This window comes from Dipodomys spectabilis, unplaced genomic scaffold (genome assembly GCF_019054845.1).
Source record: "Dipodomys spectabilis isolate Male_0828 unplaced genomic scaffold, ASM1905484v1 ptg000197l, whole genome shotgun sequence".
In the NCBI taxonomy this organism is placed as follows: Eukaryota; Metazoa; Chordata; class Mammalia; order Rodentia; family Heteromyidae; genus Dipodomys; species Dipodomys spectabilis.
The window spans coordinates 9,969,569-9,985,603 of record NW_024870874.1 but is presented as its reverse complement, the minus strand read 5'-3'; the positions used below and the strand labels follow the sequence as shown (position 1 = coordinate 9,985,603).

The window sequence follows — 16,035 nt, the reverse complement described above, 5'->3', positions numbered from 1 at the left end:
GAGTTAAAGATATACTTTTCTTCTTATTCCGCGTGCTAGCTAGCATTACACTTCACACAGATGACATTGGTGGACAATGGGGGGGGGCAAGGAACAGGAACAGATTTTTTTTCCCCCCTTTTAGAAAGGAAACAAATCAGCAAGAAGGATCATAGGCCACCCTGTTAATGACATATCACAGGAGGTGGCTCTGTAAAGGTTGTGAAAACCAGTTTCTCACTGCAGGAATTGGGTTGGGCCTCCCCTTCATGCCCCCCCTTCTCAAACGCAAATATTTTCATATCATAAAAACCTGTTTCCCCATGCTTATAACCCAGCCTCCATTCTCTGGGACACCACCATTTTCAAGGGGCTGGCTGCGCGGGGGCGCAGGGGGGGTGGGGGGAATCTCAGGAGTGTCTTTTCTCCTTTGGATGGTAGTTTGGAGAGGTGAGGGCAGGGAAGGTCCCTCTGGGGGGCTCCCTGCGGGTGAGCGGGGAGGGTGGAGGGGGGGGCAAGAAACACCCACTAGGACCCAACCCGGGCGGCCAGCGGCTGAGCATGCGCTGAGAGCGCGTGCAGCTGGCTCTGGCTGCCGCCCGCGGCTTGCCTCCGTCCGGACTTGGCCAGGATTGGGGAGGGACAGCGGCGCTGGGAGGTGGCTGAGCCGAGACTTTCCAGCAACTGCTGCCCAGGACTTTTTTTTCCCCCTTCTCCTCCTTCTTCTTTTTTCCCAGGAGGCAGCGACGGCGGCGGCGTGGGGAGAGGAAGAGAAGGAAGCGTCTGCTGGCCGGAGCCCAGGCAGCGTTTCGTCTCTCGGAGGGGAGGAAGGTCCCTGCCCGGATGAGTCTCCGCCGCGCGTCCCCAAGTGTCGCCCGGCGAGGGTGGCGCACGGAGCCCGGCGCGGGCGGTGAGTGGCCGCGCGTCTCCGGGCTTTCCCCAGTCCCCGACCCGTCCCGTCTGCGGGCGGCTGCCCTGGGCGCTCGCGGGGTGCGGGCTCAGCCACTTTGCAGGCGGGTCTAGCAGTCCGCCGTCGCCCGCGCCATGCCGGGGGTGGTTGGGCGGCGGGGACGGGGCGGGGGAGCGCAGACCTGGCCCCGGACGGTGGCGGGGCGGGTGACCGCCCGGGCTTTGTGCTCCGCGGGCGGCAGGGGCGCCGGGGGTGGGGGGAAGGCATGAGGGGCTAGCCCGGCGTGCGCACAGCTGCGCGGGTCCTCCCCCCCCCCCCGCCCCGCCTCACCCCTCCGACGTCCCCTCCCCGCCCCGGGCTAAATCCATTATTCTGGGGACGGAAAACGGCGTTTCTCACGTTCTGGCCCAGAAACTCTAGTCGCCGCCTCGGGGCAGAATCCAGCTCCCAGCTGCGCCTCCTCGGGTTGCGCGCGTTCGACTCCCGAAGCTGCGGGACGGGGCGGAGGGGGTGGGGGGGGCAGGACGGCCGACTTGGGCAGGGTGGTGGTAGTGGTGGCGTCTGGACTGTTCCGTGGAGAAGGGACGCGGGCGGCACAGGGTGAGGTCTCGGGGGGCGGGGGGCGCAGAGTGGGTGTCTGTCCTTCAGGATAGTTGCGGGCAGACCTACCCCCGAGGGGGGCGTGGGTTAGGGAAGGTTGTAAAGTGCTGCTCCGCGCGCAGAGGGTCCCCGGGGAAGCACTTCGCTGTGCGCCTTTGCCCATCCCGAGGGCCAGTCCTTTCTCTTCCCAGCAGGTGTTATCCGAAGCCAGGTGGGTCCTTGGGGGAGGCTCAGTGTCTATTGGGACTTTTAACAACATGACTTTTGATCAAGCGATGGCTCCAGTGAACTAAGTTTGGGGACTCGCTGTCTCCGCCCCCCCCACCCAGGTGAGGGCTGGAGGAGGGGGGCAGGGGTGTCCGCGGCGCGCGCGGTGCGGATTCGGGTTCTAACTGCACTCCTCCCTCCGGCAGACCCTGGCTGCTTTGTCCCTGGGGTTAGGATGTGCTGAAAGAATGGGGCTTCACCCTCCCGAGGGTCACCATGGCCAGAGAAGATTCTGTGAAGTGCCTGCGCTGCTTGCTCTACGCCCTCAATCTGCTCTTTTGGGTAAGTCGAACAGTTCCGCCGCCCCAACAGGTGGGTACAGCTGGGCCCGGGGGTTATCTTGTAGCCGCTTAGATAATGTTCCAAAGAGAATGGCTCAGCATTAATGAATTTACACGGGATCACACCCTCTATCCACCCTACGCCAGGAGTAATGTCTGACCTTCTTAAAATGTCTTTGATCTAGCTCAGGTTCCGTTTCCAATTAGAAAAAAAAATCTTCTTCTGGATGCTAACTAGCTAGGCAGCAAAATTAGACATGAAGTTAATCCAGGGATATAAATAGGTGCACGTGCTTCTACTGGTAGATAAGAAAATGTTGACCTGCTCTTGTTTGCAGGGATTTTAGATAACTGTGCAAGCCATGCATTTTTTCTTTACGTCACCCTAGCCTATAAAAACTTGGTTGGAGCATTCTGAATGTGCTTCTACAGGAATTCGTACCTAGACATCCTATCGAAAGACGGGATAAATTTTTCTAGAGGATTCCATACAGTCTGAAAGGTGGTTTTCATGTAACTATTTCCATGTTGGCAAAGTTTAAGGAATTTTCTGTATGCTTTTGGAAATATCCCATAACCATTTAAGGAAATAAAATACATAAAATTTAACAAGTTCTTGGAAATCTTTATGCCCCATGAGTTAGTGACTTTTATGCCTTATATCCTTGCGTGAATTTTCATAAAGTGTTGATAACGATTGTATTATTATTTATAAAGATTATGGAAATATAAAATGGAAACTTTGTTACTTCAGGAAGCTGTCATGCTTAAGCAGTTTTTTTTATTACCATTTCGTGTGTGTGTTCTATCAATAATTTCTATTCAGATTTTCCTGCCAGCAAATTTTAATGTTCAGATTATTTATTTGGCCAGTTGTCTCATACTGAGTTGCCTTTTCCAGTGCCTGTGACTCTAGGACTCTATGTAATGGCACTGAAATGGATAAATCAGTGATCAGAACAATATCAAAAATAGCAACTTGAATTCCTCAGCATGAAAATGAAACCATTAAGTAGTTAGACTTACAATTTGGATGTGTATAATCACTAATTGATATTGCTGTTTGTTTTTTTAATAATAATGTACACTATAAAGTGGTTTCTTCACTTGAATACTTGCAATAAGGAACTAAGATTCCAAATTCTCTCCTAAAATATATAATTATTACTCTTACGTACTACTAGCTTTTACTTTTTTACACTGTGCTTTTTAATTATAGAATCAGCACATTCTGTCTCAAAAAAGAGCTCTAAAGATGGCCTGGCTGAACTTCCTTTCTTTGTGAGCAAGGAAATTAAGAGCAAGTTAAATGATATGTCAAAGGTCAGATATTGTGGTGGTGTTGGTGTTGGTGCCAGGAACAGACTATAGCTTTCCTTCTCCTAGGCGGGGGCTTTAACCTGTAGCCTTACTTGTTTTTGAAACTTGCCATTACTGAGATATTTTTGTTGTTGTTCAATAAAAACTAAAGATTTGGAAATTTTCTTAATAATCTGTAATATGTGAGAGGCAAAAACACTTAACTATTTAACAAAAGTAATGTTCCTCTGAGAAATGAAATTTTCCTAAAAACACCTCTTAAATTCTTACAGGGTTCTTTGTCTGGCCAGAAAACATATAATGTCATTTCTTTGTGGTTATCCTACACTTGAATTTTCTTAGTTCTACCTTTCTGAGGATGTGTGTTCTTCAGTTTTTATATCCTCTCCAAGAAGCAATTCAGGTTACTTTCTTAGCATGCTTCCTCTGTGTTCCAACTTGTTTTACGCAGATACAGAGTTAGAGCTGTCCAAATATACTCACCCACATGCATACATATTCATATTTTTTTTCATTTTGTTGGCTGCTTTTTTTCTTTTAGGCTAGTCATAGGAGTGAGATTGCTGTTAAAGATATATAATGGTAACAAAAATAAAGCAAAAGTAGCTAGCATACATAACTAGCATATGAAATAGCTAAGATGTAGTTATAGCTATGTTTGCCAGGCATATTTAATATCTCAATTTCCTAGTCTTTAAAGATCTGTTGTGAAAATTAGCATTCATTTATGTAAAGGATTTAGAACTCTGACATGCAGGTACTGTGGATGTCATAGGAGTATGGGAGTCGTGATTACCTCAGTTTGATTGTACTCAAGTTGATCCTCAGAAAGTAAACTGCTACTGTGTTCTGGATAAGGATAATAATGATCACTGTTATGGTTAGTTCTTCTGTGACTGCTATCAGCACTATTATCCCTTTGATCCAATAATCTCATCCAGGGAGTATATAAATATATACTAGGAAATAAAAACATCAGTGTATCCCAATATGTATATATATAATAAAATGAAAATATCAATATATAACTAAAAACATCAGTATATTGCATTTTATGTATATACTGATGTTTTTATTTATATATAAAATATATATGTAGATATATACTTTATATGTCATTTTATACTTCATTTTCATTAAGCACTTCATACTTATCACTTACATTTTCTTATTTTTATTTATTCTAGATGCTTCTCTGTAATAGTTAAAGAAAATTTTTATCTATTCTTTTTAATATGTTTTCTGTAGGATTGTATACATTCTTGTATGATCTTTTTATAGCACCTACATTTCTTGTCTCAGTTAAAATTTCTTCATATAGACATTAAGATTTTTTTCTAATCCAACTAAAATGTATACTGAGATTTTGTTAAAATTCTGTGAAATTTTTATGGTAATTTTGGGAAAACTGGTAATATCTTATATTATTAAAGTTGTGTTTGCAGATCTCATTTTATTTCCAAATAAAATGTTTGCAGACTTGTGCTGGTCCTATTCTCAGGCCTCCTTATCATACTCTAATCTCTGAGCTCCCTAACAGTCCTGTATAATTCTTATTCTTTCTTTCTTAGCTAAAGAAACTGGTACTTACTGAAGTTCAATACCTTGCTAGTAAGCAAGCAACAGCAGAAGGATTCAAAGTCCAGTTGTATTTCCCATCAAAGTTGTACCATTGGAAACAGCGATGGATTTATTTGCAGTGGAGAATCCAAGTAAACATTCTCAGTAGGAAGGGATTAGCTGTCCACCTGCTCATTCCAAGTTCTCCAGAACTGGGCTTCTCAGTCCGCAGTGAGCATGGAAATACCTGAGCAGCCCTTTAAAGTGCAGACTCAGATTGAGTGTGTCGAAGTCCAATTCTAGAGTTAGTTTTGTTTTGTTTTTTCCAGAGCTGAGGACCGAACTCAGGGCCTTGTGCTTGCCAGACAGGCGCTCTTCCGCTGAGCTACACACCCAGCCCCTAGAGTTAGTTCTTATTCATTGGTTTGGTGTTGGTGATCAAATACCAGGACCAGTGCATGCTAGACAAATGCTGTACCACTGAACTTCATTATTAGTTTTCAGCATCTCTAACCAAGCTTCATTGTGCCTCTATTTATCTTTCAAGAGCAAAGCTTTGGTATGAGCTCTAAGACCTCTCAGGATTATAAACAGAACAAACCAATGTAGCATATGCACCCCATCTGTTTTGGATGGTATTGGGCATTAAACTCAGTGCCTTACATTTACAAAACAGGAGCTTTACCACTTGAGCCACTTCTCCAGCCTTTTAGGCTTTACATATGTTTAGAATAAGGTGTTCTGTTTATTCCTGGCCAGCCTTAATGTTGATCCTCCTAGGTATGGCTCCTGCTTAGCTGGGTTGACAGACCTATGCCGCTATGCCTGGCTTGTTTTGTTGAGATAAGGTCTTACTAACATTTTACTTAGGGTGACCTACTACCGCTGTCCTCATGAACCTTGCTTCCTGAGTAGCTAGGATTATAGATGCAAGCCACTGTGGCTGGCCAATACTTGCTGCAGTGTTAAGTGGATTATAGGGCAAAGCTGACTTTGTCAAGCATTTTACCACTGGAAAAGACATGAGCCACTGAGTGCTGATAGGAATGGATTTGAAGAGAAGATATGGAAAGTTCTCTAGAGCCCATCCTGTTCCTGCTGAGGCCTGGAGCAGTAGATTCCTTATTCATCTCCGTTCATGATGGGATTCCTAGCTCAGACACTGGGGAATGGAGCTGAGAGCAAAGAAACTGCGGTTTAGAAGGAGACATCTTGTCCTTCTTTTACCTTAATCCAGTAGGCTGATACACATTATCATTAAAACTAGGACCATTTTGAGAGTGAAAGGAAGAGGTCCCCCCTCTCTTGCTACGGATTTGACTGGCTTGGCAGATACTGTATGTTTTTGAACCATGCCGTTAGCTCTTTCCTTTGGATTTTTGAGAGAAGGCCTCTCCATGTAGCTCAGGCTTGCTTCAAATTTAAGAGCCTCATGCCTTAGCTTTTTGAGTACTGGTATTACAGACATATACCACCACATCTGTCATGAAGGAGACTGCTTTTCTCTACTAATTATGCCAGAACATCAGAGACTTAAAGTGAGCCTCTTCTGATGAGAGTAGGAAGAATAGTTGTTTTAGTATGGGGTGGGGGGGGGTGATTTATAAAAACTACCATTAGAACAGCTCTGGGTGGCTACTGATTAAATCAGCTTAATTGATACATGTTCATGCTTAAATGGTACCCATTTCAGCTATCATTAACATAGCCTATTCTTTATCAGCATTGGTAACAGTTACCTTGCATGCTCTCTTTGCTTTTGCCATCCTTTGGCAGAAGAAAAGCCCAGAGAGTGAGAGCAGATCATAAAAACAACAACAACAACAACAACAACAAACAGAAGGAAGCAGATGGAAGGGAAAGAATAGTTGTTAGGAAGCCGGACTCACATTGTGTGTCAGCTTCTAGTCATTAAACATCTATTTTACACTTATGTCTCCATACATAAATAAGTTTTAAAGAAGGAAAGCTGCAACTCCAGTTTGTACATTCTCAGGATGAGCAAACAAAGGTTCTAAAACTTTGAATTCTCTAAGTGCTTTTTTTTTTTTTTTTTTAGCAACAGAGTGTAAGTCGATTCATATCACTGGCATTCTGTGTCTTGCTAACAGATTTGACATAAAAGAAAAGCTTATGCTGGAGGTTTTAGACATACTTAAAAAGAAATGTGTTACGTTCACTTTGTGTGGCCATGTGATATGTATAGACAGTATATATAGACAGTTGAAAACTTTGAAAGCTTTTTTTGTTGTTGTGATCACCAGGTCAAAATATTGTTTATTGTTTATTGAATATTTTGTGGAAATTATAGGGTTATACTTTATAAGAAGATTTAGCCAATGTAGACATGTATATATTTCTTATTTAGAAAACAACTTGCCTCACAGCTTGCTTTTACATAATTATATTCAAACAAAACCAGACCATATCCCTAATGCAGCACATTTTATGTGTTTATTGAGAGCTGGTGTTTCCTATGCATTTTGTTAGTCTGAATGTGGCAAATATACTTTTTAGAAAAATATTATGAATTTCTTTATAAAGTAATATTTGTATTGTTTTCTAAATACTTCATTGAGATTTGAATGCTGTGGGGGCTATAAGCCTAGTTACTTACAATAACTACGTTGTGCCTACCAGCTGGAAAATGATTTCCCTGACTTGATCAGTACACATCGCATACACATTTGAAATACTAGAACTTACCCTAGGAATGTGTACCAGTATTGCAGTGATTAAAAAGACTAAATACAAATAATAATCACACTCATAATGGCAAGCAGTTAACCTGGAAAATGATCATTACTACTTAGGAGCCTGCATTGTAGAAGCTTGTTTTAATGAGATCAGGATTATTGAGGCTCCTCAATTTCATTTTACATTGGTTTCTTGCAACAGGCTGTAGTAGCCACTACCATTTTGTCAACCTCAGTGAATAAAATCACACTTTGAGGGTGAAGCTGTTTTTAGACATTCGAAGTGACTGGGATTAATGTCTAAAAAAAGAGCTGTTTATTCTCAGGGTTGCCTGTTTACCTTAGGATAAGCCTATGTGTTGATATTATTTACTTTAACTAATGTTTTACTTACACAGCTGCAGTGTTTGCGGCTGCTTTTGTGGAGGAGAGGAAGTGAGAATAAAATGCAAAGTCTGTAGTTTAAAGAACTTCTGAGAAGACCTAAGCCAGCGTCTAACCTGAGCAGTAAATCTTTTGTCTTTTGCCAGCATCTCTCTACTGGAAAACTTGCAGTGATAGATAGATAGAAAGCTTAGTTCTTCGTAAAGCATCTCCTGGTTTTGTTAATGATCTCTGTTCCTCTGGCTAGCAACTAGAAACAATCTCCCCTTTATTTAATTATTTTATCATTCTTTCATTTAATCTGTGTTATGCTCTATAACCTACCGCTCTTTTGTGTGATGAGCAATGGCCCCTGTGCCTTTGACTGGGTGTGATGGATGGGTAAAAATAGAAAAGACCAGCAAGACTGCTCTACTAGGATTGTAGAGAGAGTGTTGAGGGGAAGGAGAGATCTGGGAGACCATCTTTCCTCTCCGACTGGTGTTTGGCTGTCCTTGAGAGAAGTGGAAGCTGTTCGGCTCAAGGTGATAGGGAGGCTGGCCACAGTGGCTTTCCAGACAGAAGGGATATGTGAATGAAGACACAAGCAAGCATTGGGAGATGTGTATGTTGCCTTTTGCAAGCAGTTTTGCCATTGTCCAAGTATGGGAAGGAGTTGGCAGGAAACAGCTTTAAAGTTATAGGGGAAAGGGTGACAGTGGGCCTTCTTATGTAACCTGTTGAAGCGTTTCAACTTTGCTCCATGAAGGAGTGGGGGGAAGAGGAAATAAGAGGAGGCAGTCATATAGGACAGCTATGAGTTGAACTGCTTGATCTTTGTGCTGTCAAGGTAACTGAAGGGGGGAATTTGCTGTGGAATCTGTGAGCTGGAGAGATTTATTGTTAAGGTGATTGTAATGTCCTGGCAAGAGAGGACAGGGGCCTGATTTAGTATGGAGCAGTAGGAAAGGGGGAGGAATTTTCCAGATGCTTCTCAGGAACCATCCAAAGGACTGTGAACTAATTAGACATCGGGCTACGGAAGAGGGAGAGTTCAGGCTGTCTGCCAAGTTGCCAATTCTGTGATTGAGGGTTGATTGTACCATTTACTGACCTAGGAAATGCAGGGAGAGGGATGCTCAAGTTTTGAGTTGATTGGAGCTAAGTACGGTTTTGACGTGCTATCGACCTTCAGATATCTGAAGATTCCACTTTGGAACTGATGGAGGAGTTGTCTGGTTTCTTAAACTGATCGAGAAAGATTAGAAGAAAGCTCTTAGGTCAAAGTTAACTTGTGATAATAACTGATGATATTTAAGGGGGCTTTTTTCATTACATGAACCTTCCAAAATTACAGTTTATTTTTTATAACACTTTATTGGTGAAAAAAATCAGGCTAAAATAAGATTAAATGACATACAATGTAATATACCTGAAAAGGGATAGTGTTAGAATTCCAAATTTATTAGTTCCCTTTGTTGGTGCCATTGTAGTCAAGACCATAACCCTTCTAGGAAGCTTCTAAGGTTGAGATTTGACTCTGCCTGCTTGTTGTGTTATCATAATATGTCAGTTTATCTTCCTTCAACATATTAATTCCCTGGGATTTTTGGTCTTCTTTCTGATTGTAATCTTCTTTTCATCTCCTCTCTTCTTAATTAACTTGATAGGATCTGAAGAGATCCTAGGCCTCTTAAATCCTGTGGCCCTGTAAAGTAGGCCAGACACTCCAAAAGAGGTTGTTAAAAAGCAACTTGTATACAGTGTGGAGTATCATATTTGTATCTTTGATGAACCGATTAATTTTTATCCTCAGTTAATTACAGGGTAGAAGTTGTCTTTGTTTCTTATCGTCAGTGTATCTCAAGCATCTAACACAGTACTGGAAAAAGAACAAGTGATAGAGAGTTTTTGAGTGAAAGAATAACTTCAAATTCAAGGCTTTAATAATCTACCAAACAAGAAATGACTTAGATTGTATGATTCAAAATAAATGAACTTATTTTTGTAAGTAGATGTGTGTTAACCAGTGCTAATAGATTGTATACCGATGATGACTATGATAACTAATTGATACTTGACTCAGCTCTATAATGTTGACTATTGACTGAGAAATTGCAGGATGGAGAAAAGAATGGCTTTGAAGAGTAACAGAGAAAAAACAGAAAAGTGAGAGCTATTTATGGCTGAAAAATAATTTAACATAGTGAAGTAAAATAGCATGTCTGTAGACTATCATATTTCTGAAAAACGTAACAAGTAGTTAAAGATCCATCCATAGCCACATAGAAGAAAACCAAAAGCACTATATTGACCACAGGCAACTGATGGAGAAACGGGATGGTAAGAGAGTCAGGAGCTAGGCTTTTGTGAGAAGGGATGGGAAGACAGGGTAGGCCACTTTAGGAGTGTCTAGTTTGATTAATTTGCCCTAGAGTGATTAGGTAAGGTGTATAGTGGTTCTGAGTGTAAGGGCTGGGTAAGGTAGGTCCATCCCTTGGATGGGATGATTGTAATCAAAAAGTACATCTTAGGGAGGTACTTTTCCTAGTGAGACTTCTCCCAGTGAGAGGGTGGATGATGGGGGAGTAAGGAGGTCTAGGCAAGGTGATTCAGGCATGTTCTCTAAAATCAGGTGTTATTTAGCATCTACATGCTGAACCGATTTTAAAGCATCATTTACATAGCTAGAAACATGGCTAATGCACTGTGGTAAGGCCACTTGGCAACTTTTAAATAGGGTTGCTTTCTTTTCTTTATTCTCAATAGAAATGAGAACAAGAGCTGGCCTAATTTTCCTCTGAACTGTGGGCTTATGAAATATCTGTGGCACCTTTAGAGGTTTGTGATGCCCAAACCCCATTCCAAAATGGGTGGACCCAGTATAGGCCTGCTTAACTTAGATGATTCTTGTTTACAGAGTTGTAAGATTAACGACTTGATAACTTTGGTAGGCATGGAAGAACTTTGTTTAACATCCCATCATTTTAGAGGAGCTTTGTTAAACTGTAGTACTATAGTGTAATTTTTACCCAATCCTTCTCTAAAATGATTTGCTTACTCTTTGTTTCTCCCTTTAGTTTATGTAGGAAAACTAAGTATAAATGGGGGATTCGTACCCAGTTTCTGAGTAATCAGAGTCCAACATTCTAGAAATGTTACCAAAATTGAGTTTTGCTTAAGGTTTTTTCTTTTAAAATATTTTATTATTTTAAGTAGTTGTACAAAGGAAGTGCCACTTAACAACATAGTTTATGAATACAATTCATCTTGATCAGTTTCATCCTCTCACAATTCTGATCTCCATTCAACCCAGCCCTTCTCTACTTTTCTTCATTTTGTGGTGTATACCGTGAATTCTTAACTATCTTCTCCCCCTTGGATTTTAGAACATTTGCTATTATTCAAAGAATTGTATTTATTTTTATTATTGCCAGCATTTTAATGTTCATATTCTTTGAATTTAGCCAAGAAAAGTAATTTTAAGTTAACCTTTGTAATTTTTGACAGTTTTTAATTGCTTAGTAGTTATATTTTATTGATAACTATGGCAACATGTTTTAAGATCCTTTTACAAGTTTGATAAACTAGTTTTTTTGTAGTCTTTTCTGAGGTGATTTCCATCCAAAACCTAAAATCAGCTCTTGAATAGTTTATTTTCTATAAACGATTTTGTGGCAATCTATTTTATTGGCTACTACTAAAGGGAATGGCAGATATCCATAAAAGTAACAGATTTCAGTGCTTAGCAAGCAGTAATTAGGAAAACATACAAAGAATATCTCACAAAAATCTTAAACTTTAAGTCATTAGTCCTATAGTGATGAGTAAATTCTTACTAAGTGGTTGGCTTTTTTTTTCTCCCCACAGTTAATGTCCATCAGTGTGCTGGCAGTTTCAGCTTGGATGAGGGACTACCTGAATAATGTTCTGACTTTAACTGCAGAAACCAGGTAGGCTGTAGAGTTATTGATTGAATTCTACAGTTTCCTCTGATACTGGTTTCAAATTACTTTTGTTCTCAGCTGTTTATAGGGTAATGCGCCTATAGATCCTGTAGAAGGTTTGTTTTCTGCAGTATCACTGCAGATACTAGCATTTCTAGCATTCTCATGGAGTCTTGAGTACATCTGGTGGCCGAATGTTTAAATGGACATTTCTGGGTATGGTCACACCAGTTGCCTGTCCTGCCAACTGTGTGTCAGTCATAATGTATTTATGTGTGAATAACAGCTTAGCTACTTTCCCTTAAAAAATTCTCACTTCATATTCCTCAGCTAATGAAAATGAAACCTCATAATGCCATTTTCTTCTCAAATGTCAAGGGTTGATCCTCTCAGGTCAGTTGAGACAAATGATTTGTCCTTCTCCCTGAGTGCAGATGGTTATATATACTGCTCAGAATTGTAGTAAAGATTAAGAAAGATATCTTTCTGTAAAGTCCTTAACACAGTAGAGCTGGAAATCACTTAATAATGGTTAAGCACTGTTATCATTGTTATTGCTGGCTCTGGTTAATGTGTTTTTCATAGGGTTCTAGCAAAAGTCATGTCTTTACTTCCTTCTTTCTGTCAAATGTAGATCAGTTTCCTTCGGATGGCAGTCCTTTACCTTTTGGGAGAGAATTAGTTGTCAGGAAGAAGGAAAGTGAGTCCAAGATTTAGGTAATAAAGATGATTCTTTAGAGGTGGGAAATAGTCAAGACTCCTGTGTGAATTACTAGGCAGTGACTTCAGAGTTTATGTTTTAAATAAGTTCGAGTAAGAGTACTACCATTTAAATAAAGTCAAAACAAAGTGAAAACAAAGATTAAAGAAAACAAGCAAACAAACACAAATCACAGTATAGTGATTAAAAATAGCAGTAGGATTACCAGCTTTGGGGGATAATCATATGAAGAATCACAACACACAATTGCATCTTTGTATTTCAGTTGTATTTTATTTATAATATAACATTATTTTTCTTCTCTCAGGGTGGAGGAGGCGGTCATCCTGACTTACTTCCCCGTGGTTCACCCCGTCATGATTGCCGTTTGCTGTTTCCTTATCATTGTGGGGATGTTGGGATACTGTGGAACAGTGAAAAGAAATCTATTGCTTCTTGCATGGGTATGCTGTTTATATCTTCTCTTTATTATAGTTAAAAAGATGGAATGATAATGTATTTTTTTCCTATCAGTCCACAACATCCTGTAGGGGTCTGCTAGGGAACTGTGATAGCAGTAACTCTAATCTGTGGTAATTGTTTAGCATTCTCTGAGAAGGGAGCCTTTCTTTCTGTGGTAGATAATTTCAGTGCAACTATTTGCTGTACTGAAATGATGAGGTAGGGGAATCTGGATGCTGTTTAATTATTTCACTCCAGCTACGTGTTGACATTTTCATTTGAAAGCATACGTTCTTTTTAGTGTCAGATCTCATTACTACGCAGAAAGGCCCCTCTGGACTAGCACTGAGATAGCATAATGGAGCTGTTTTTCTTTCTCTTCTTTTTAAAACAACCCATCCTGTTTTATCTCATGTGGAGATTCAGGTGGTAAGGTAACAGATACAGATTGTGATCTTGGCACTGCCTTTACATAGTTTTGTGGATAGGAGTCACATAGGGAATGATGAGCCATACCCTGTTATTGTCATTACCTCCCCCCCCCCCCCCGCCCCCCAACACACACACTTTGCTTATTGGATGCTTTCTTGTTATGAAACAGCCTTTTGTTCATTGCTGTTCCCTATGTCCATAGCTGTCATCCACAGCTTCCATTTCCTTTGACTGTCTTTGGCAATTCATTCTCTATTCTCATTGCATCGCTTCTCTATGCATGACAAGAATGTAGACATGGCCCTATCTAAATGCAGCACGGATCTTCCCTTGCTGAAAAATATAGTCTCAACTCCCAGTTATCTACCAGTTGTAATCAGTCTGTGTTTCATGCCTATAATCTAGCCGCTCAGGAGGCTGAGGCCTAGAGGATCATGGTTTGAAGTCAGCTCAGGCAGAAAAATCAGAGACTCCATCTTCAATTAACTAGAAAAATTCTGGACTAGAGGCATAGCTCAAGAAGTAGAATGCCAACCATGTGCAAGAAAAGCTGAGCTAGAGTGGAGGAAGCTTTGTTTTTACAATTCCAATGAGATAGTTTTACTGCCAGATAATATAAATGAGGAAATGAGGCACCTAGAGAATAGTGACTTGTTTGAATTTGCAAAGCTATGCAGTAGAGGCTTTGCTATTCATGCTGCAGTAGTACAGTTTCAACAGCATATGAACAAAGTTTTTGCTATTATACTCTTTTACTGCTGACTTCAAATTCTTGCAAATCTTGTAGCATATAAAACATTTTAGATTTGATTATTTTCAAGCTGACACAATCTTCGGTGACAGATCCCAGCTCTTTAAGCCCTAATTTAATATGTACCTTTCCCAGTGACTTTGGACACTGGAAATAAACAGTGAAACTGGAATTCAGATCTCAGACCACAACTGCCAAGGTTAATGGGACTTTACTGATGTCTCTAGTGGATTTGTCGCCATCTTTGAGATCCAGTCTACAGGCGTTCATTATAGATATCCTTTTTTAAAATGACTGGTGCAAACTTCCATACAACAAACAGCATGGTAATAGAAGCCCTCTACCTTGCCCATTGCTGTAATAAGTTCAGTAATGGATAGGAAATCAGGGCAGGGAGACTAAGGAGTAAGGAGACCAGTACATCTGGTGAGGGTATAAGGAAGGAGCTTGGCTGTTAGAAAGCCTTTCAAGAATGATTTAATAGGGGATAAATTAATGAGAAATATGACATGACATTAGGTGTTTAGCAAATATTTGCAAGGCAACTGTAATGTTTTTTTCTTAGTCTTTTAGCTAAATTAAAAAAGGCAGTTCTATACTTTTATTTCATATGTAAATATTTAAGCATGCAGAATGTATTCATCTACCATGTCCATGTCCCTATATTCAGTCTTTCAGTTGTAAGATTTGTATGCGAGGCTAATATGAGAAAGTTGTTTTTTTTAAAGTAAATTGGTGTCTATGAGAAATGTATTATCTCCTAAATGACCATGAGAAAAGATCCTGAGCGGCTATGGTGCTGCTGAAGCTATCTAGGTTTTTAAAAAATGAGAAATTTCCCCCCAAAATAAATCTTTAAGCAGCTGTTGGTGGCTCAAGTCAGCAATCCTACCTACCCAGGAGGTTGATGTCTGGAGGATCATGCTTTAAGACTGGCCAGGCCAGAAAGTCCTGAAGAATCCATATCTGTCTGTCTGTCTGTCTCTATGTATATCCCATATGTGTGTGTGTGTGTGGCACAAGTGAAAGTGTAAAGCTCTACAGTCAAACCCTAGTATTGCCAAATAAATAAGAAACAGAAAAACAAAACAAAGAAAAACCCTCAAATCTTTGTCACCATTCTGTCCTTGCCTACCTCAACCCCCTCTTCCCACTGGAAAAAAAATAGTAGTAATAAAATCTCTCTGCAAATTAAGAGGCTACATTTTGGAAAATATTTTTGATGAATATGGATTTGATGCTTCTGTTGAATTATAGATTTTATAGATGCAAATTGTTAAAACACTCTTCCCTGAAGATTCCCCAACAGGATATGGAATATCCCACTGTATTTAACTTCAGATAAACAATACATGCCTTCATATGAGTATATCCTGTGCTGGTGTGTAGGATTCACATGTACAGAAATATTTATTTGTTGTTTACCTGCAATTCAGTGTTAAGTGTACATCCTGTATTCGTGTTGAACATTGCTACCCTCTAACAATTTTTGTTATAATGGAACATAGACCAGACATGAGTGGGCAAAGGAACTCAAATAGGCAATGATTTTCAAAGTGATTTCAGTAGCAGAAATTCCTTCTCTCTTTAAAAGAGAAATTGAAGCTAAATGGAAATTGGTTTTAAGGTTTTGATGGGTACTTTCCCAGGCTTTAGCAGTAGACTAAATGAAGCTCGTCTGTTATTGCAGTTCTGCCTTGCTATTAAGGCAGACATTAGGAAGAGGTGCCTGCTCAGGAAGAATGTAAACAGATTGAGTAGACAAGC

The 16,035-nt window shown here is 40.5% G+C and overlaps 1 protein-coding gene across 2 annotated transcripts in view; it reads left to right on the top strand.

Annotated features, from left to right (window-relative positions):
* The first annotated feature begins 575 nt into the window (after positions 1-575).
* The window catches only part of Tspan12 (tetraspanin 12), a 59,377-nt gene continuing 43,917 nt past the window's right edge, over positions 576-16,035 (top strand). Inside the window, exons 1-4 of one of the 2 annotated variants that reach the window (XM_042696076.1) lie at positions 576-889; positions 1,903-2,038; positions 11,847-11,929; positions 12,952-13,087. In XM_042696076.1, the coding sequence (XP_042552010.1) occupies positions 1,973-2,038; positions 11,847-11,929; positions 12,952-13,087 (285 nt within the window). In that variant the 5' untranslated portion in view covers positions 576-889; positions 1,903-1,972. Of the gene's footprint in view, positions 890-1,718; positions 1,819-1,902; positions 2,039-11,846; positions 11,930-12,951; positions 13,088-16,035 lie in introns of those variants that run through there. The other variant, XM_042696077.1, reaches the window with a different exon arrangement.